This window comes from Perissodus microlepis, chromosome 22 (assembly GCF_051167445.1).
Source record: "Perissodus microlepis isolate ML-2025 ecotype Zambia chromosome 22, ASM5116744v1, whole genome shotgun sequence".
NCBI classification, from domain to species: Eukaryota; Metazoa; Chordata; class Actinopteri; order Cichliformes; family Cichlidae; genus Perissodus; species Perissodus microlepis.
Genome location: NC_140481.1, coordinates 33,197,833 through 33,220,310, shown reverse-complemented (window position 1 = coordinate 33,220,310; position 22,478 = coordinate 33,197,833). Strand labels below are relative to the sequence as shown.

General features: G+C 49.7%; 1 protein-coding gene across 3 annotated transcripts in view; it reads right to left on the bottom strand.

The window, feature by feature from the left end:
• Positions 1–3,012: 3,012 nt before the first annotated feature.
• Positions 3,013–22,478, bottom strand: part of LOC146363615 (glutamate receptor ionotropic, kainate 5-like) — a 210,903-nt gene continuing 191,437 nt past the window's right edge. For all 3 annotated transcript variants that reach the window (XM_084918751.1, XM_084918750.1, XM_084918752.1), the window contains 5 exons: positions 18,642–18,807; positions 16,462–16,687; positions 8,639–8,767; positions 7,302–7,423; positions 3,013–4,860 (listed from right to left, as the gene is read on the bottom strand). In XM_084918751.1, the coding sequence (XP_084774877.1) occupies positions 4,099–4,860; positions 7,302–7,423; positions 8,639–8,767; positions 16,462–16,687; positions 18,642–18,807 (1,405 nt within the window). In that variant the 3' untranslated portion in view covers positions 3,013–4,098. The remainder of the gene's footprint in view (positions 4,861–7,301; positions 7,424–8,638; positions 8,768–16,461; positions 16,688–18,641; positions 18,808–22,478) is intronic.

The window sequence follows — 22,478 nt, the reverse complement described above, 5'->3', positions numbered from 1 at the left end:
TGCTGAGGCTCTGGTAGAGTTCCCCCGTGTGTTTCTGTCCAGGCGTGCTTCCCTGCACTGGCGGTGTGTTTGGATCGTTGCCGTGCTGAAACACGAAGCTGCTGTCAGTCAGATGTTTGTGATGGTTTTGGTGCTGGATTCAAATCTGATAGTAAATTTTCATTTTGTCAGTTTTGACAAGATCTCAGATCTGCAGCTCCGAACGTCGACAGACGTCTGCGCATCGCGTTTATGATCAGATGATCAGACATGAAGATGAGCTGTGGTCACGGCTGTGTGAAGAGCCGATACGAGATGATTCAGCTGAACTGGAACTAAGCCACACGCTGCGTGGGTCACATGACACGCCTGCCGCAGGTGCAGAAGTACATATACTCTTCAGTGAAGTAGAAGTACACATGTGTGATAAAAAAGTACCAACTGTGACCTCACCACAGCGCAGCGGGCTGACCTTTGACCTGCAGGCAGCTGTGTTTGGATTGTTTCACTGTTTGCAGGAGTTTCAGTAGCAACAGATCATCATCTTCATCGTGAAGAGGAAACCTGCGACGCTCTAAGAGACAGATAATCTGAGCTGCTGATGATCCCACGTTTGGTTTCTGAGCTGAAGCTGCCAGAATTCGAACCTGTGCTTTGGTGTGTTTGACCTCTCAGGACAGAAATGTGTTCAGATATTTATGTGTCTGAGACCGTTTCTATTAAAGCGCCACCGAGAACGCTGAATCTGCAGGCTGAGATGTTTTCTGTTCTTAGCGTTATTCACAGATGCAGTGAAGAAGTGTCAGGAGCAGAGAGACGTGCGGTAAAGACGTCGGACTCGAGCCCGGGCTGGCCGCTCTCAGCCGTACGGCCCGGCCTCGAGCCTTATTATTAATAATTATATTTGTATTATTGTTGCCATATCATTGTTTGGTTTCATTACTGCTGGAACTCGCAGCGCCTCCAGGAGCCCAAAATAAAAAAATGACAGATGATGAATAAAGATGACATCATGCTTGTCTGGTGGTTTTCACTGCAGAGAGGACGCAGCGAAACATTTTATTATTGCTGTCAAACATAAACGTCTGTGACTCACGTCCTCCACGCCGTAACCTGTCATGTTGCTATTAAAGAAACCAGTGACTGTAAGTGAACAAGCCGTGGGCGTCGACCAGCAGGAGGAGGCACTCACAGGAGCAGCCTGCTGATGTCACTTCCTGCTCTTTGGAACATTTGTTTGTGCAACATTTTCTGCTGAAACCTGCGAGTCAGCATCGTCCATCCTGTTCCCAGCAGCTCCGTCTGATTCCCTCACACAGGTACACAAACCCGCAGGAGAGGAGGAGGAGGAGGAGGAAGGCGTGAACATGGCCGAGCGCCTCCTCGGGTTAACGGCTTCTCTCCTCACTGAAAAACGCAACTGTCCCAGCCCGGCTCGCTGTCACGACACCACGCCACAGCGGGCCGCCATCAAAAAGCTCCAGTCACAGCTGATCACATGGTCACATGGTTTTATTTATGACCCTGTTCCCACGGCTGTGATCACTCCGTCATGTTTCTCACTAACATCAGCCTGGTGGAGAGAAGTTCAGGTACATTTTCATCCATAGCTGTCAAGTTAACATGCATCTGCCGTTTCATTAGGTACACCTGGTAGCTTACGCAGGCTTTAAAACTCCCCAACATGTTAGCAGCTGCTACGCTGAAAGTCCTCATTCTCACTGATTCAGGTGAGTTTGATGACAGTGCTCACAGGCAGCGTGATGGAGAAGATGAAGAAAAGTGCTGTAAACTGAACAGTTTACTGTCTTTGTGGATTTTAGAAATAAACTTGATCTTAAGTCAGTTTAGTGTCAGTGAGTTTCCACAGTCAGTCTGACTTTGGTTTCTCTTTGTTTCAGTCTTTATTAATTATTGTTGTGTGGACGGCTTGTGTCAGAGGGAGAGTCAGTGCATGTATTACAAGAAAAAGACCTTTCAGTAAGCACGTCCATCAGACTTCTGCAGCGTCCTCTAAAGCTGGACTCTTTCCTCCTGCCGAGGCCACTCGGGGTTAAATGAAGACCCGTTTGCATCACACAGCTAAAGAGCAGAAGTTTCAGTTCTTTTAATGAACTTCATCATCTGAATTATCTTTTGAGGAAAACCTCATAACCTCCAGAGATAACCCAGTCATGACGTCTGCTCTGAAGCACAACCAGCTGAACCGGAGCCTTTCATTCAGAGTTTCATACACTGTTTGTGCATCACACCTTATTTTTGAATGAAGAATCATTATCATTGATAGGAACAGGTCAGGATCACTTTAAATTCATCCTAACGATTATTTTTAAAGGACACAGAGCTGCGTTTGCTGCTTTTCACTCACGGGTGCAGCGCTATATTACTGGGAAGGAGGATTTGTATGTAGGAAATGAAATACTGTTGAACCATGTGTGAAACAAATAAATAAATGTCACATTAAGGAACGACTCGCTCCAACTTCCACATTCTTACCTGCTGATGTGAACACACCTGCCTCAGCTGTGGCTTTCCTTAGTCTGCACTGCCCTCTGCTGGCTGCACTCTGTTACTGCAGCATCCCTGCAGGTGTCCTCATGAATGATGTCAGAGGTGATTTCTGTCCCCTCACATGTGACGGGGCTCATTTTTGCTCACAGTCACTAACCTGCTGTTGTCGTGGCAACGTCGCTGGGTTCTGGCTTTGATGGAGAACGTGCACAAATAAAATAAAAATGCAGGATTAGAGTTAAAGCTGAAAGAAAGACACCAGGCTCCAGCAGCCGAACTCAACCATCACCTCGTCCACCCGGCTCACGCTGCATCCGTGGCTGCTGTTACACTTGATGTGCGCGTCCACAGGACATTCCTAATCGGCGTTAAACTAATTCCCCATCCCTCGAGTTCTGAACGAACAGCTGATCACAAAAACATGGAATATTGGAAATCAAACAACAAAACAAACCCTGTGTGCTGCTCCGTGACCACCAGCCCAACCCCACCTTCACCTCCTCCACCCGGGGCACCTCAACGCACCTTTCAGTTTTTTATTTATTTATTCCAAACATGAGTCTATATATTGAACATCAGAGGGCGGCACCCCTCCTACAGTCACCCCACAAGTCAATATCAATAATAATAATAATGATAACAAGAGAATCAATAATGTCCTGCTGATCTGAGGGGAAAACTGAAAACATCAGGAAACACACACACACACACGCACACGCACACTTTGTCTTCAGCTGCTGCTTCACTTCCTGCATGTCAACAAACTATAATTATATATTTTGTAATTGTAACTTTATATTTTCTTTTTTATAAAAAGGAAAAAAATGACAACAAAAATAAAATAAAATATAAATATAAAAATGAAAAATGATATAAAATACAAATAAAATGATTAAATGATAACACAAATACAGATGTGTGTAACAACTGCAAAACAAACACAGAAACTGCAGCAGCTGTTCGTTCATTTCATAGTAAAAAAGGGAAAAAGTCAACAGGTTGTTTTTTTTGTACAGCAGGTCCAAATTATTCGGCGATGGAGCTCAGCGCCGCCGGCAGCTGACAGGTGACCTTTAGAAATGAGACAACTCGGCGATCAGATCGCTGTGACATCAGCTTCAGGATCGGGACGAGGAGGAGGAGAAGCTCCTCTGATTGGACAACAGGACAGGAAATACAATCACAAACTTAGTTTTTCTTCTTCTCCACTTTGTGTGAGTGTGTGTGTATCTGTAGCGTTTCGTCTATACAAACACCTGGATCAGTATCAAACCTCAGTCTGTCCGAGTCCTCGTTGCTCGGCATGGAGCGAGATGATTGGCTGAGGGCGGGTCAGCCTCAGACAGTCACTTCCTGTTTGTCTGCTTTAATCCAAAAGGTAAAAAGTCCGTGAGTAGTCCTTCATCCTCAGAGCGGGTCAATCCGCTCACCCCCCGTAAAGGTTTGGTGCAGTCCACTGACGTGTCTTTGCTTTAATGGATGACCCCCACAAAGGGGTCAGAATGGTTTCCTCCTTTGACCCCTGCTGAAGAGCCAGTTTAGACCAATACAGCTTTGGGGTCAATGAGTAGTTTGTGACCTTTGACCCCACAGACAGCATCCTTAGGCTCAGTCGTGTCCGCTGAGTAAGTCTGTCGGTGGGTGTGTCGGGGTCTTGTTGGGGGGCAGCGGCCGGGGCGGGGGCACAGGTTTGTTTTTGTACCGCTGCGGGCTCGCCACGCCCCCGTCGCTGTCAGCTCTGTCCGTCGGCATCGGGGGAGGGGGCGGCGGAAGGCGGGGCAGCGACATGGAGCCGTGGTGATAATGGAGATGATGGTGAGCGCTGTGACGGGGGTGAAGGCCTGTCATCGACACTGAGGGCGGGACCCGGGAGCAGGAGGAGGCGGAGGAGGACGAGGAGGGCGGAGGGGGCGGGGGTGGGGTAAGCGTGGCCGGTCGCAGGCTCTGGATCCGCCGGCACTCCTGGCAGATGCGTACGTGACTGCAGGCCTGCAGGAAGCTGCGCGGCGGGGCGGGCGGAGCCACTAGGGCTGATGCAGGAGGGGTGGTGGTGGTAGAGGTTTTGGTGCCCAGCGGGTCCTCCAGGAGCCTCTGTGGCCCCGGGCCCAGATCGGGGCATCCTCCCATCCCTCCCCCGACCCCTGCCAACCCGCCCGTCATTGGGCCGGCGCCACTGTACAGTTTCCCGTTGCTGAGACGCATCTCTCGAATCAGGCGGATGGGGCGGGGACCGGCCAGAGCCAGGCGTGATGGGTGACGTAGGACTCCGCCCCCAGTGCTGGTCAGGGGTCGGCGACGACGGGATCTAGAATTCTTCTTACAGGATACGGCATTACGGAACTCCGTCAGCATCTCCTGACAGACGGAAACCTGAGAGAGAGAGCAAAGGCACTCAGCTACACCCTTCACACTCTGATGGAGGCCCCCAAACTCCAGCTACACCCTTCACACTCTGATGGAGGCCCCCAAACTCCAGCTACACCCTTCACACTCTGATGGAGGCCCCCCAAACTCCAGCTACACCCTTCACACTCTGATGGAGGCCCCCAAACTCCAGCTACACCCATCACGCTCTGATGGAGGCCTCCAAACTCCAGCTACACCCTTCACGCTCTGATGGAGGCCCCCAAACTCCAGCTACACCCTTCACGCTCTGATGGAGGCCCCCAAACTCCAGCTACACCCATCACACTCTGATGGAGGCCCCCAAACTCCAGCTACACCCATCACACTCTGATGGAGGCCTCCAAACTCCAGCTACACCCTTCACACTCTGATGGAGGCCCCCAAACTCCAGCTACACCCATCACACTCTGACGGAGGCTTCCCCTGAACTCCAGCTACACCCTTCACACTCTGATGGAGGCCCCCAAACTCCAGCTACACCCTTCACACTCTGATGGAGGCCCCCAAACTCCAGCTACACCCTTCACACTCTGATGGAGGCCCCCAAACTCCAGCTACACCCTTCACACTCTGATGGAGGCCCCCAAACTCCAGCTACACCCTTCACACTCTGATGGAGGCCCCCCAAACTCCAGCTACACCCATCACACTCTGATGGAGGCCCCCAAACTCCAGCTACACCCATCACGCTCTGATGGAGGCCTCCAAACTCCAGCTACACCCTTCACGCTCTGATGGAGGCCCCCAAACTCCAGCTACACCCTTCACGCTCTGATGGAGGCCCCCAAACTCCAGCTACACCCATCACACTCTGATGGAGGCCCCCAAACTCCAGCTACACCCATCACACTCTGATGGAGGCCTCCAAACTCCAGCTACACCCTTCACACTCTGATGGAGGCCCCCAAACTCCAGCTACACCCATCACACTCTGACGGAGGCTTCCCCTGAACTCCAGCTACACCCTTCACACTCTGATGGAGGCCCCCAAACTCCAGCTACACCCTTCACACTCTGATGGAGGCCCCCAAACTCCAGCTACACCCTTCACACTCTGATGGAGGCCCCCAAACTCCAGCTACACCCTTCACACTCTGATGGAGGCCCCCAAACTCCAGCTACACCCTTCACGCTCTGATGGAGGTCCCCCAAACTCCAGCTACACCCTTCACGCTCTGATGGAGGTCCCCCAAACTCCAGCTACACCCTTCACGCTCTGATGGAGGTCCCCCAAACTCCAGCTACACCCTTCACGCTCTGATGGAGGTCCCCCAAACCCCAGCTACACCCTTCACGCTCTGATGGAGGTCCCCCAAACTCCAGCTACACCCTTCACGCTCTGATGGAGGCTGTCTATCAGCTGCTGGGAATAAAGGAAGCAGTGGACCTGGAGCTGCACCTTCTCTTTGTTACGTGCAGACTGAACTACTGCAATTCTTTGTACTTTGGTCTGGACTTTGGTCTGGACCAGGCCTCTCTTTATGGTCTCCAGCTGGTCCAAAATGCAGCTGCTCGTCTGCTAACTGGCACTAAACGTTAGGAGCATGTAACCCCAGTTTTAGCATCTCCACACTGGCTCCCTATTCCGTCACAGGATCCAATTTAAAGTTGTACTTTTTGTTTTTAAGGTGCTTAACGGCTGAGCCCCTTTATGCTCCAGAGAAAACCATGAGGTCCAGTTAAAACCAGGTTATCCACGGACTAAACTTCTCATTGTGACAGAGCCTTCTCTGTGGCAGGTCCAGGACTTTGGAATAGTCTTCCCTTAAATATTAGATGTGCACAAACACTTGATCAATTTAACTCGCTACTGAAGACACATTTTATGGTCTGGCTTTTAACACCACTTTAACCCAAACATTTTGGTTTTAACAGCCTTAGTTGTTGTTTTAGTTGTTTTTATTTTATTTGTTTATTTTTTTCTATATTTTACTGCATCATTGTTTTACATTTTATTTGTTTTAGTGGTATTTTACATTGTTAAGCTCTTTGCGCAGCATTGACTGTTTGGAAATGTGCAGTATAAATAAACTTGACCTTGTGGAGGTGTAACACCAGCAGGTGGCAGCAGCAGCTCATTGTGTTGGCAGGAGCTGGTTAAAAAACATCAACTTAAATGTGTTTTTCAGTCTCATGTTGACGGCTGCTGGTGGTTCACTGCCCCTCCTGCTCCAGCACCGCTCAGATGTGTCGTTTTATTCTTTTGAATATTTGTAATCTGTTGATGGAAGTTTTTTGCTCTTGTCATACAGAGTGTGTGAGCTGATGTCTGCAGGCAAAGAGAGAGTCTGTGCTCGCGGTAAAGACCTGAGCACGTTTGTATCAGTGTACAGATGCTCTGCAGTGTTCACGTCTGCCCAGTGTAATCTCTGTGTGTGTGTGTGTGTGTGTGCGCGATGGTGTACCTCATCCGTCTCGGCGGTGCGGCGTGTCGACCACACAAACTCCATGATGGCCACAAAGACGGCAATGATGAGGCCGCAAATCAGAACCACGAAGATCCCGCCGATGTTCTCCATGCCGAGCCCTGAAACGCAGCGATGGACACATCACAGATCGATTCACCTACACCTGTCTACCAGCCTGAGGACTGTTTCCAAACACAGCGTGCTCTCCATCAGCAACAACAGGCCAGGCTTAAAACAACCGATATTTACATCGGCCATCCCACCGAGGCTCAGCGTCACCTGTTCAGGACCGCTCAGGACCATGAGGACACTCGCACAGATCCTCAAAGCCCTCTCCTCTCCCTGTGGGACGAGATGCTCCTGACGCCTGTGTCAAACACACCATCAGTATTACCAAAGTCTCGGACTCTTTCAGGCGTCTCGGTCAGGTCGTCACACTGCCAGCAGCACCTGTGTCAGCGCTAAAGCTGCAGCAGCACGTCTGCTGTTCTTCACGTGAAGAAACAGGTCGCAGTCAGACAAGCTGACGGTCGCCACGGAAAAACCAGTCCTTCACATCCAGCCCGTGCTGGTTCACCTTCACCAAAAACTTGCTTTGGTTGCAGATCGCTGCAGTTCTTCAAAGTTTGCATGGAAAACTATAACATGTCAGCAAAACTAACTCACGAGCATGGGCTGGGAAGTCCTTCAGCCCTGAAACGAGCACGCTTCAAAAGACGAAGCTCAGCTGTTTGAGGTTTCAGGGCGATTACACACGTGTCAGCATCTTTAACACAAACTACGAGCCAGCACACAGACACACACACACGTGTGTATTTATATCCTTGTGGGGACATCTCATTGACATAATGCTTTCCCTAGCCGCTTACCCTGACCATCAAAAATGAATGCCTAACCCTGACCCTTGACCTAAATCTAACCATAACCTAATTGTAACCCTGACACTAAAACTATCAAACCTGTTCGATGGCATAAAATGTGGAGTTGTTGGCGTGAGACGCCTCAGAAGGAGGAGACAAATACACGTGGGTCAAAACAGCGAAGCCGGAGGACAAAGTCATTTGTTATATCAATGAGGAAAAGACAGGCGGCACAGGAAAGGAGACGCCTGATAAAAACTTCCTCGTGTCGTGTCATCATGGTAAGACTTCACTGACATGAGCGAGGAGCACGGTTAAGATAAGCTAACTCTTTATTGTCATTGCACAGTCATACATAGTACAGTAGTACAACGAAATTGGAAATTGGTTGTGTCCTAGGCAGGAATCTTTCCATCAAACAGAAACAGGAAATGATGTTTTTACGTTAAATGATTACGTTACAATGACACTGACCTTTGGCCCTGTGGTCCTCCTCTTTGGGGCACTGTCCTCCCTCCCACCAGCGTCTCTTCAGGATCTCCAGCCTGTTGCTCTCCTGCAGCTGCAGTATTCCCAGAGTGATCTCGTCTCTATACGGCGAGCCTGACGAGGAGCAGAAGTCATATTCAGCATCTAAAGACACACATGAAACTACTCAACCTTGGCTAAATGAAACTATACGAGCCTTACGATGTGTCTGCCGTCAATCTGAAAGGAGGTGGAAGAAAAAGAAAGGTAGGCTTCAGATATCCTACGACATCCTTTGTAGGAGCTGCTCTCTATACCAGAACTCTGTTAAGGCAGCTAAAGCAGCTTTCCTGTCAGATATTACTGAGACTAACAGCCACAACCCCGAATGTTATTCAAAATGTTTAACTCCGTGATGAATCCCTGTCCTGGATCGTCGAGTTCGGCCTCTCAGGCTCTCTGTGAGCAATTTCTTAATCATTTTAGTGGAAAAGTTTTATTACTGAAGGCTTCACACTCTCTCGTGTTGAATCCTGTTCTGGTTTTAGGGTGCATGTCCACCTTTTCTCACTTTGAGAACCCTTGGGCTCCATATTTGAAAAATACAATATCTCTTATCCACTCTTTTGTGACGTCCAGGTTAGACTATTGCAATTCTCTCTACTGTGGTCTCCAATCCATCTCTATTTGAAAGCTGCAGCTTGTTTTAAAATGCTGCGGCTCGCCTTCTTACTGGAGCTAGAAAATTTGCTCCTATCACTCCAGCTCTTGTTGATCTACACTGGTTACCAATCAAATATCACATTGAGTTTTGCTACTCACTTTTAAAATCCTGAATAATATTGCGCCCAGTTGCCTCACTGACCTCCTCAAGCTGCACACTCCTTGTCGTACATTAAGATCACCAACCTAAGTTTAGGCTGAAGACCAGAGGCGACCCTTTGCTTCAGCTGCACCCAACCTTTGCAGCCTCCCTGCTTCTATTCGTGCCTCGGACTCTATCCAGTCCCTTAAATCAAGATTGAAAGCATACTTATTTAACCTGGCTTTCCTGACCAGTTAATACCCTTTTTACACTTTTTATTAAATGTATTATTTTATCATTAATTTTACTGCCTTAAAAATATTTATCTTCGTAGATATTTCGTACTCACGATCTGACCTTCCCTCTGTATTGAGGTTTGATGCCTATTTTATTTAACTCTTCTGTTCTATTAATGCCTCCATTCTGTCTGTTAGTGCCCCATCTGTACTCTGTTATTGACTTGTGTTTTTCTCCGTATTACTGCGAAGCCTTCGGGATTTTAAATGTGCTATATAAATAAAACTGTATTGTATTGCACTTCTGAACAGGAAGTAGTTTCCTTCAGATGCACTCCTGGACACAGCCTGTATGCCATCACAGACGTACAGTTCGCTGTAGTTTTATTTATATAGCATCAAATCCTACCAACGGTCACCTCGGTGCTTTGAGGCACCATCCAGAAACAATCGGACGACCGCCGAGGCGCGTTTGTGAGCAGACTCAGACTGAGCTCACCCAATCTGATGCTGGATAAACGTGAGCTAAACCTTGGCACGGATCAAACCACCAACCCGAGACTGATCTAAGCCTCTGTCTGCCTGACGCACACACCACCTGTGGCCCTGAGTCCACTTTCAGCTTCCAGGCGTGTGAGATGATCAGAAGAGCCTGTGGATGGATGAAACTTTTTATGGGTTTGTCTTGTTTATCGAATCAGGTTTGCATGACCACACAAGACGAGGTCATCGTTCTGCACCACTTTCAGCGTCTGTGGATTTCTGTTTCACGTCTGTGGGAACCAACCAGGCTGCACACAGCTGCACTCGGTGTCGCGGCGTCCTGATGCACTAAAGTGGCTTTGAAGACGAGCTGCCAGCTGGTGTTCCTCTTTCAAAGGCAACGAGACAAATCCAGTGTTAGGTGGGCTGTGAATGAAAACAGAGGGCTGGTGCTAACGGCGGAGCTCACCTGCTCACCTGTCATCAGGTAAACGTGCTGATGTGGAGGCGGCGGCGTGCTCTGCTGCTCTGCGGGGTTTTTAACATGTTCTCATAAACAGCGACACAACGACAACGCGAGCAGCTGCACCTTTTATACAAATCGCCGCTGCTGTCCGCAGTCTCGTTTCCACCGGAGCTCCAGATGTGTTGGAGGCAGCGGGCGGCGACACCGGAGCTCTGGACGGGAACCTGCAGCACGATGTAATCCTCTAATCTCTCCAGACTGCAGGTTGTTTACTGAACAGACTCACGTTCAATCCTCAGTAAAGATTTATTGACAGCTTGCAGGCTGACACTTATCAGCAGACACACACTAACTGAACCCTCCACACCGTCACTCCTGCCGTTTCTGCAGCCGTGGGTCAGCAGAGGTGGCTTTGATTGGCTTTAGGGACAATAGGCAAAGCATAGACTGTAAACACAAGATGGACACAGCCTCTTTGACAGCTCTCACTACTTTGTTTTTCAGCTCGGTGCTCTACGCATTTGCTCTGATCCTCCTGCAGTTTTTTTGCAGGTTGGTGAAACTCTAAGCCCTCTCTGAGATACTCGTTTTATACTGATCATGTGATGGACCTGCTGTCAAATAACCTGATCAGCTGCTAATGTATTTGCTCTATTCCTTATCATGGTGACGGGGGAACCCGACCGAGCCCTGCAGCCACGCCGCCACAGCATTTTGCTCCTCTAGGGCAAACAGCAGGGTCGAGGGGCAGATTCAATCCAAATCCACAGACTGTGGGTGTGGAGCTCACCAATCCGGTCACATTTAACTGTGTCATGGTTCATCTGACACTTTAAACCTGCCCTGAGGCAAGAGATTGTTTGTTTTCATCATCAAACAAAAGGCAATAATTTAATAACAACAATAAACGGCTGCACTGGCACATGTTTATCTATTTTTAAACTACAGCAGCCCAGTTCTACAGCAGTGTAATTTTTGACCACTGGATGGCAGTAGAGGCTTCTGTATGTTAGTCAATCCACAGTAGAGTGTCAGCAGTACCCCACCTAAACAAAATCCACTCAGAGACAGAACTGGGCTGTGTCCCAATTAAGAGACCGCACGCTTGAAGTACGCATTTTGAGTGCGATTACGTCACCGCCACGCAACGACAGCTGTCCCCATTCGAAGTGTACTCCAAATGCGCCGTCGATTTCCCCAAATATCAAGCGTGGTCCGGTGCACGCTTCGTGGTCCCATATATCCCACAATTCATGGCGCGGCGGTGGGTGTGGATAATTTTGCCGCAAAAGACGGCAGAAGGGAGCTGCCGAAGAGTGAACTGTCAAAAGTAAGTACTGAATATGACGTCACTTATTTATGTGCGAATGTTTAATAATGAAGAACATTAAAACATTGCTGTTGGCCACATGTCGGCAAAGTTATGTGACATTAGTGATGTTTGTACTTTCAGCGTTAACTTGGTTTTAAAGCCTTTAAAATATAATAATACAATAGTCGACCTTAATCTCACAGAGAATCTGATGATTTTATGGATAATTAAAGTCAGTCATATATCCACAAACACAACAAGCTGAAAGTCAGTGATGCTGCTCGGTTTGCAGTCCTGAATATCACGGCACAAGCAGGATTCACTGCACTGTTAATGTTAGCTATGTTATATTGCTGCCTCTGCTCGGTGGCGTCGAGCCAAACGGACTTTAACGTGTGTTTGAACGAGCTGACGGTTCACTCGTTAAGCTGAAAGAAAGATGCTTTAATCACAGCAGTCACACATGTGTCCACTGGACCGTCTGGGAACTCTTCTTGTTTACACTCGTAATAACACAAACACTAAATCCTGCTTCTCTGTGCTGTTGTGTAGCAGTGTGTACACCTGAGACTGTCACCTGTCTGTCTGTCCTGCACTCTCTCTCTGTTTCTTTCTCTCTGATTGTGGAATAAAAGTATGAACATGTGTTTATAAGTTACACTTGTGTTTGAATCCTGCAGCTTATCACACATTTGATTTCCATGTGTGACGACTGCAAGTGTCCAGAGTGAGGACAGACTGAGGGACCCACTGCTGCACATCATCTGTGAGGCTTTGCAGCCCTGATGATCCACCAGGACAAACTCAGCAGTGTGTGAGGAAGAGGAGGAGGAAGAGCCAGCAGCAGCTGACAGATGGAGAGAATAGACAGACTGTTCCCTGTTTGTGAAGGACTGCTAGGAAAGTTTAACATCACTGTCTGTCCTGAATCAGTCTTATTAGGTAATGTTCAAATAATGTGATCATCCAGTGTTTTCAGTGTGGGAGAAAGTACTCAGGGCCTTCAAGTTACACACTATGAAAGGCAGCAACAAGTTTAATATTCAGAAACCTAAAGTCTGTATCAGCAGCAGGATGGAGCTAAAATAAATGTTTGTTTCAGTTCTATGAAGCTTTGAGTGTTTTGGATCAGTAGCTGCTGTGTTTGTTGCATCATATTGCTGTAATTGTTTATATGCTTTATATATTCTGAGCTAAGTTGATCTATAGTGTTACATCATATTCTATAAGGATGTTATGTGTTTGTAGACTTTCTGCCCAGTTTGACCCATTTAGCAGAAGTCAGCCTGTTTAAGGCTCTGATATCTATTCTGTGTGACTTAAAGCAGTTATGACATGGTCTGATTTTCTCCCCAATAAAGGAATATTTCATATATCAGTCGACTCTTCATTCTATCAGACACAGTTTTCACAGCTCGTACATTTGCTTTTTACACATATATGTAAGCATTGAGCCAAATGTAATAATGTCAACATATTAAATGAACAATATTTGTCTCTTCTGTATAACACATCTACATATACACTGTCACAGATGCTTGTCTTTGAGTGAAGATTTAAGGTGACAGGAAATATAAATAACTGCAACTTGAATCTTTGACCCAGAGTTCAAGCTCACTGCTGTAATATATCCTGTAATATATATATATCATAATAATCTGACAATACTATACTATTGGCCATATTATATTTACATTACCACAGTGAGATGACTTCAGTCTCATGAACAACATCAGCTAATTGTTATTTACTAACTAATCTTGAAGCCCAACAATCGTGTTTTACAGTCCTGTGGTCTCAGCCTCAGATACTCAACTGATCAAAGTGAGGTCATGACAAAAATGAACTAACAACAAAACATTTTTCTCCTTCATTTCTGTCACAAAACGCTGTATGAAACGTTTCTCGCGATTAGTGTCATGGTTGCTAGGCAACCTGAACAGCGCGACGACGGCTAGACCGTCCCATTTCACAAGCCTCTCACTTCCTCACTTCTCGTACTTGTAGTACGCACTGTACGTAGTACGCGTAGTGCGCGTACTTCAAGCGTGCGGTCTCTTAATTGGGACACGGCCCTGGTCTGGTTTCCAGGCCCCGCCTTCTCTTAGTGACCCCGCTCATCGCTCAGCCGTGCTTCAGCCTTTCCTGTCAGGTACGCAGCCATTAGCAGAGAGCTTGTTTGGTGCTCATGGACAAGTTACGTAGGATTTTTTACTGTTTTACTATTTTTAATATTGTACAGTCTTTTATTTTTATGGGTTTAGTGCATGTTTTATCATATTTATTGGTGACTTGTCCTGGAAAGACTCCGCCCCTCCCTGATTATGAACCTGATACACCTGAGAGGTGACAGCCGGTGCTGATTTAGAGAGAGTGTTCGGGAGGCATGGGAGACAGAGCGGCAGACATGGCGGAGTGAATGGTGTCAGGCGGCGGCGGCCGCAAGCCTGAGACGGGCTGGTGCAGGTTGGCGGCGAGTACGTGGCGAGGGCATACGACGCCAGCGAGCGGAGAGGCGGAGGGAGCTGTTCTGCTGCTGGGATAGCTGGAGGCCAGATTACGCTACGGTGGGAATCAGCCTCCCACGGCGAGACAATAGTGTTGGCGTGCTGCAGAAAAGCGGCGGGCAGAGTTAGGAGCTCTGCCCATCCGGGTAAGTCTCACGACTTATCCTACTACAATAAACCGAGCCACTGTAACGAACAGTGACTGTCGCTGCCCGTCTCTTCCAGCACCCCTGAGCGGAGACACTGACTGGACGGCGAGGACGCCGCCGGGTTTTTCCTTGCCCCCTCCGACTGGCTGGATTTTGACTTTTAGTGACTTTTACGGTGGACGCCACTGGACTTTTAATGTTTATGTTTTATTGATTTTTATTGTGTGTTCTCCCTGGCCGGGGTGGTTTTAATTGCTTTTATATTTTTAACGGTTTTTGTATAATAAATTACATTTCAGCGATACAGTTTTCAATTCAGTCTATTCCCTTGGCTGCTCCACTGCTCCGCCCGTTTTATTGGGAGGGTTCCCCTCTTAGAATAACACCTGTGTTAGCCACCATTACACTCATTAGAAGGAAAAGTGAAGCTTCGGTGCTGAAACACATGAAACCTGGTGTGACGGCAGAAGCTGCAGATTAGACGAAACATTTGTTTGGATGAGCAGCGCTGACATCTTCACTGCTTTATGAGGCGCATTTATTATTCTGAGGATCTGATTTCAGCATGAGAAGTTCTTTAAAATGAAATATTTCACACACCGCGTGTTCACGACATTCATCCCTCTGGCAAGAGGAAGTGCCAAATCTTTCAAAGTAAAAGTATTTTGTTTGGGAGAGTTGTGCTGCAGAACTGAATGGTGTGATACGACCAGCAGGAGGCGCGCAGGGTCACGCCGTATGAGTAGTGTCTCCCTTACTCCACCCGCAGTGTAAGGGGGCGGGGACGTCGGCTCCAGTATGGGGCGTGGTCCAATCCCCGCCCGCCTCATACAAGTCTGCGATGGCGGAGGAGCTGTACAGTTAAACTGAGTCCATATACAGCAGCAACATTAATGTTTCGTCCTGGGTGGCTGTAAACGAGCTCCAGTCATCCTCTCATTACTCCGTCACAGAGTGACTTTCATAAAGCGGCAGTGAGCGAGTCTCGCAGTAAAAGATAATGGAAGACAAAACTATGACACGCCCACTTTTTGGGTCTTTTACATTTGAAAGGTCCTGGCACGCCTTCCTGTTTGTTCTTCTACTGCAGGCTGGCTTTTCTGGAAACATCCGTCCTCTTTGGACAAAACTCATCAAAGGGTTTGTTTCTCTCGCCCAAACCAATGATCAATGTTTAAATCATATCAGATATAATTTGTATAATCTGTCCCATCCTCCTCCCCTCACCCTCAGCAGATCAAAGGGCAGATGGCCCTTTGCTTACTCCTGATTCTTTTCAGTGCGATCAGCTCGTCGCTGTGCTACAAACTCTTTGTCAGCTTTTTGCCGTGTGTCGTTTTGGCCGACGGCTCCTGTCGTACAGCCAAACTCTGCTCCCTCTTCACTCCTGCACAGCACGCTGCCGTGCTCTCGTGTGTTGTGGTAAAATGTGTTGATCGTTTGTGTCTCTGGACTCAAACTTCCTGATTCTGCGGTCACGTGACTCGCTGAGGATTTTGTTTTGTTGAGGTGGTTGAGTTAAAGTTTGAGAGAGGGAACGTAAAAATTAAACTCCTGTGTTGTGATTCTCCTGCATTTAAAGTAAACGCTCCCTATGGACGCCGCCGCCTCGATGCTCATGTGTTAACAGGCCGACGAGTGACGGCGGCTCTCCTGAAAGCTGCTCGTGTCTTTTCTGTCACTGTCAACATCTGTTCCTCCTTCTCTCCATTAACTCTGCTAACTGTGCGTTAGCCAGGATCACCTGAGCTGTCAGAGACCTCGCTAACAGCAGAACAGAGTGATCCCAAGTTATTTAACACCAGCACTCAGCAGCAGGGGGCAGTCTACCTTGGCTTGTGGTACCCGGTTAGCCCCTCCCCCCTCCTCACCCAGAGGCATGCCGATGCCGTATCCTTTGGTGTCCAGCAGTCCTCCGATCTGCGTGAGGTTGCAGTTGAGGCTGCGGTAGTACTCGTTCATGGTGCTCTCCATCAGAAAGGCGTACTTGGAGTTGAGGACGCGGGCGATGCCCTCTTCTGTGCTCTTCACGAACACGCTGGGCTGCTTGGAGTACATGTAGTTCCACATCCGCTGGTACGTCTGGTACCGCGAGTTCTGCAGGAAGAGAAGGTGAAAGGACAGTTGTAGTGTCTGAACGTGTTCTATGGTCTGTTTTTGTACCACGTGATGTGCGCTTACAGCATAAGTCTACTGTTTTTATTTGATTTGGTTGTTTCTGTGGTAAATGCACTTATATCCTGTGTCTCACTAAGAGCAGTCTGGCTCGAGTCCACTGGTTCCTGCTGAGGACATAAATCTTTAAAAACACCTTAAAATATATATTTCACTTCTTTAAAAGGATCGATAGTTGCCTCAAACAGCTGGTGTTTGGTGCTCTGCTGAGGGTCTGAGAGCTACGCCTGAGCTACCATCAGTTCAGTGAAACATCTGCACTTCTTCTAATGGCCACTCGAGGCAGCCTCCGACAGTGGGTCCATGCCCATAAACACCCACGTCAATGTTTCTGAGTGCACGGGAGAAATAAACCAACACTTACTGAAAAAATACAAGACTAAAAGTTTGCATGGTTAGGGGCGTGGCCTCTGTGACTGACAGGTGGCTGTAGCCGTCTGCTGAACTGGACTTTGGGAGCATTTTTAATTATCAATAATCTGGTCGTGTTATTACTGGTTACATCATTCCAGAGATCAATCATCTGGATGGATTCATCCCAGGATCAAACACAGGATCTGTGTCTCTACACTTACGGGTCGTTACTTCCAGTATTTCATCTTTTTGTGATTCTGAAAATTCTCATGTGTGAATGGAAACTGCTGCTGGTCTGTCTGCAAATGCATTTACTGACATTCAAATAACAGCTGACATTGAGGCCTTCGCATACAGGGCAGTACTCATCCATTATTTTGCTCATCTTTAATAATTTACTCTATTATATATAATAGAGTTTCAAAGAACACCCAACGTACAAGTTTGGAGGCTCTTTAACGTGTGCAGATCTCATGAACTCATATTTTATTGATAACAAAACACAGAATAAAAAAAAATGAAGCATGTAAATAAAAATCTGAGCTCATTTTGAATGTGATGCCATCAACACGTCTCTAAAAGTTGGACAGGTCCATGTTTCCATGCGCATCATTAACATCAGTGTGTAAACTGGGGCTGTTTCTCCATCGTGGCCACACGTGGCTTCTTCTCTGGGTGATGCAGCTTTAACCTGCATGCCGAGCTGCAGGCAGACGCTGGTTTCTGGGAGCGTTCCTGAGCCCGTGCACTGATTCTTTAATGCAGCGCTGCTGAAGGTCGCAGTTATCGGCCTCGTCCCTGCGTGCTGATGACATCATGTAGACGATGACATGTTCACAGTGGGGAACATGATTCTGTTTGTGCATGCAGTTTCTGACTTTTCCAACCTTTTGTTGCTGCCATCAAATTCAAGATGAGCTCGTGTTTTGTCACGACGTGCTCTTCACAGTTGCAGAACGAAACGTAAATTTCCATCATGTTTTTAAAGCAGAGGTGGACACAGTCGGCATAGACAGCAGGTTTAGATTGTAGTGAAACATCTTTTCTGTGAGCATTCAGGACGTCACAGCACCTCAGGCCGCTTTACAGCATCCTCCATTTGTGATTTTCTTCACCTTCAACCAGCTGCTTCTTCTAACCCCTGCAACCTCCTGTTGGGCGTCTCACTAACGTCTGTGAGTTTGGAGCGTGTGCTGTCCTACAGACTTGCCTGAACAATCAGCCTGCATCAGCAGAAAGCTGCGGTTTTCAAAGCTGCCTGACTCTGAGAAACACTGACGACTTGTTATCAATGCTGCCGTTGCTGTTTGGACAAACTAATGTCAAATATGGATTTTCCTGCAGGTGTAAAAAATGATTCTTGCCATTTATCTCCATTCGCATCTGTTCACCGATGCTGCACCCCAGGCTGGACTGCAGCGCACTGTCATGCAGTGAGATTAACAGGAAGTAGAATCCCTGAGACCGACTCTGTGTGCCTGAGATGACCGTATGGGATGGCTGGATTAAAAAATAATCTCACCATGAAGAAGGTCATGGTGGAGCCTCCGTGGATGGTGCCGTACTGGATGTTGGTCTGGTCCGCCAGATCGTCCGGAGACTCGATGGGCACCTCCATCCTCTGGACCGTGAGAAATGCTGCCAGGTTGGCCGTGTAGGACGAGATGATGATGAGGGTGAAAGCCCACCTGAGGGAGGAGAGACGAAGACCTTTATGTTTTTCCCCTGCAGCACAGCCCCACTCTTCCCCCTCGCCTATCTTCATTAAGAGCTGAGAGAGGAAAACGCAGCAGAGAGACAGATGGAGGGCACTGCAGGAAACGTCAGGAGTTTTAGGTAAAAATCATCAACCTAAACATGAACTCGAGCTGCAGCAGAGACGAGCAGGACGCCTCTGCTGCAGAGGAAATGAGGCGGAAGTGATGAGCAAGGGAATTAGGGAGGAGGCAGAGAGGAAGGATGAAGCAGAGCAGAAACTAAATGAAAAGCAGTCCAGCAAATACAGGAAAACAGACTCGGGGCTCTGGTGATTGGCTCGAGGCCGTGATTACTTCTAATGTGCTGTGTTTGCACAGAGAGCTGCGGGAAGTGGAAGACACACTCTGTGGTGTCAGCGGAGACGAGACCCACGACTGCGACGGATCTCGTTTCCATTTACAAAAAAATAAAACACACAAAGAAATGTTTTTTAAAAGATGAGCCGAGTTTCAGGGGAAACGTCAGAGCTACGCCGCCAACTGTGTTGGTCACCACACATCAGCAAGGCAGCTCCCCGAGCATGCTGGGTAAAAGGACCATGGCTTTATAAAGGTTTGAGGTTATATGAACTGAGTGAGACAGAAAAGAGTTCAGCCCAGCGAAGAGCGAGGAGCTGCATGTGCGCTTCAGCGTTTGCAGCAGAACGCCGTGATGGGTGCACAGCAGGAGCTGCAGGAAATGACACGCGTCCTGAGGAATCTGAGATTATTAGACGCTGCGAGAGGGAAACTAAAAACCTGATCACGTTTAAGCTAACCTCCCTCCCTCTGACGGCCGCTTTGCTTCCACTCTGACTGAATATGCAGCGTGAACAGCGCTGCGAGCCACTCGTGAGCCTTTCTAAGGCTAAGTGCCAGACGGGGCTGAGAGCTGTCAGAGGAAAGATGCTGATGGCCTCTCCGGTCCCTCCAGTATCACTCCACCATCTGTCTGACTGCAGCTACTGGGACTGAGGGAGAGTCAGGGGTGGGGAAGTACTGACATACTTTGATTTGGCCAAAGTACAGATGCAGCAGTGCAGAAATACTCGGTTCTACACAGAAAAAAAACTCACAACACAAAATGTTTCTGGCAAAGTAACGACACACATTTTGTATTTTGTAGTCAGACGGTTACAGGTTGGCTCACCTGCTTGATTCTGACAAGCTGCACCTCCATCAGCACCACCTACACCTCACTGTACATATGACTGCTACACTTACAGCTAAAACATATGATCTCACTGAGCGAGAAGATGGAACAATCATTTCATTATCCTGATAATGAGACCACGCGAATATAGAAACATTTCTCTGCACAGAAAATAAAAGAACCAAACCTGAAGCTAAACCACAGCGAAGAATCCTCCACCCAACCTCCACCCTACACCAACACTTACTTACTCTTATTTAATGTGAGCTTAGAGCACTCAAATACAAAGGAATCAGGAATGTTAGTTTCAAGTTACAAAATCACTGCATTTGAAAAATGATATTTTCTATATTTTTGGGGAATTAATGTTTAAAGTTTAAATAAACAGAAAGGCGGAGAGAGGGGGGGTGAGGGCGAGTCAGAGGGGGTGGGGGGTGAGGGCGAGTCAGACAGAGAGGGGGGGTGAGGGCGAGTCAGAGGGGGCGGGGGGTGAGGGCGAGTCAGAGAGAGGGGGGGTGAGGGCGAGTCAGAGGGGGGTGAGGGGCGAGTCAGAGGGGGTGGGGGGTGAGGGCGAGTCAGAGAGAGAGGGGGGGTGAGGGCGAGTCAGAGAGAGAGGGGGGTTGAGGGCGAGTCAGAGGGGGCGGGGGGTGAGGGCGAGTCAGAGAGGGCGGGGGGTGAGGGCGAGTCAGAGAGAGGGGGGGTGAGGGCGAGTCAGAGAGAGGGGGGGTGAGGGCGAGTCAGAGGGGGGTGAGGGGCGAGTCAGAGGGGGGTGAAGGGCGAGTCAGAGGGGGGTTGAGGGCGAGTCAGAGGGGGCGGGGGGTGAGGGCGAGTCAGAGGGGGGGGTTGAGGGCGAGTCAGAGGGGGGGTGAAGGGCGAGTCAGAGGGGGGTTGAGGGCGAATCAGAGGGGGGCTTGAGGGCGAGTCAGAGGGGGGGGGGGTGAGGGCGAGTCAGAGGGGGCGGGGGGTGAAGGGCGAGTCAGAGGGGGATTGAGGGCGAGTCAGAGGGGGCGGGGGTGAGGGCGAGTCAGAGGGGGGGGTTGAGGGCGAGTCAGAGGGGGGCTTGAGGGCGAGTCAGAGGGGGGGGGGGTGAGGGCGAGTCAGAGGGGGCGGGGGGTGAAGGGCGAGTCAGAGGGGGATTGAGGGCGAGTCAGAGGGGGCGGGGGTGAGGGCGAGTCAGAGGGGGGGGTTGAGGGCGAGTCAGAGGGGGCGGGGGGTGAAGGGCGAATCAGAGGGGGCGGGGGGTGAAGGGCGAATCAGAGGGGGGGGTTGAGGGCGAGTCAGAGGGGGGGGTTGAGGGCGAGTCAGAGAGGGCGGGGGGTGAGGGCGAGTCAGAGAGAGGGGGGGTGAGGGCGAGTCAGAGGGGGGTGAAGGGCGAGTCAGAGGGGGGTTGAGGGCGAGTCAGAGGGGGCGGGGGGTGAGGGCGAGTCAGAGGGGGGGGTTGAGGGCGAGTCAGAGGGGGGGTGAAGGGCGAGTCAGAGGGGGGTTGAGGGCGAATCAGAGGGGGGTTGAGGGCGAGTCAGAGGGGGGCTTGAGGGCGAGTCAGAGGGGGGGGGGTGAGGGCGAGTCAGAGGGGGCGGGGGGTGAAGGGCGAGTCAGAGGGGGATTGAGGGCGAGTCAGAGGGGGCGGGGGTGAGGGCGAGTCAGAGGGGGGGGTTGAGGGCGAGTCAGAGGGGGCGGGGGGTGAGTCAGAGGGGGGCTTGAGGGCGAGTCAGAGGGGGCGGGGGGTGAAGGGCGAGTCAGAGGGGGCGGGGGGTGAAGGGCGAGTCAGAGGGGGGGTTGAGGGCGAGTCAGAGAGAGAGGGGGGGTGAGGGCGAGTCAGAGGGGGCTGGGGGTGTGGGCGAGTCAGAGAGAGAGGGGGGGTGAGTCAGAGGGGGCGGGGGGTGAGGGCGAGTCAGAGAGACAGGGGGGATGAGGGCGAGTCAGAGGGGGCGGGGGGTTGAGGGCGAGTCAGAGAGAGAGGGGGGATGAGGGCGAGTCAGAGGGGGCGGGGGGTGAGGGTGAGTCAGAGAGAGAGGGGGGGTGAGGGCGAGTCAGAGAGAGAGGGGGGGTGAGGGCGAGTCAGAGAGACAGGGGGGGTGAGGGCGAGTCAGAGAGAGAGGGGGGGGTGAAGGGCGAGTCAGAGAGAGAGGGGGTGAGGGCGAGTCAGAGAGAGAGGGGGTGAGGGCGAGTCAGAGGGGGGTTGAGGGCGAGTCAGAGGGGGGTTGAGGGCGAGTCAGAGGGGGCGGGGGGTGGAAGGAAACAGAAGAGAGAATGACATCATCGCTTTCACACCAGAGTCCCTTCACCATCTGTTCAGCCTCAGCTAACGTACCTGAGGAGGGAGGGAGCGGGGGGGGGCAAAGTGCTGGATGTACAAACAGAGACGCTCAGATGTTTAATATTGAGTCCAGCAGACGGCCTCAGGGCTGTGAGCACAGAGCGACCACCGTCACTGATTATTGTTTATAGCAGCCACGGGTGTCCAACTCCA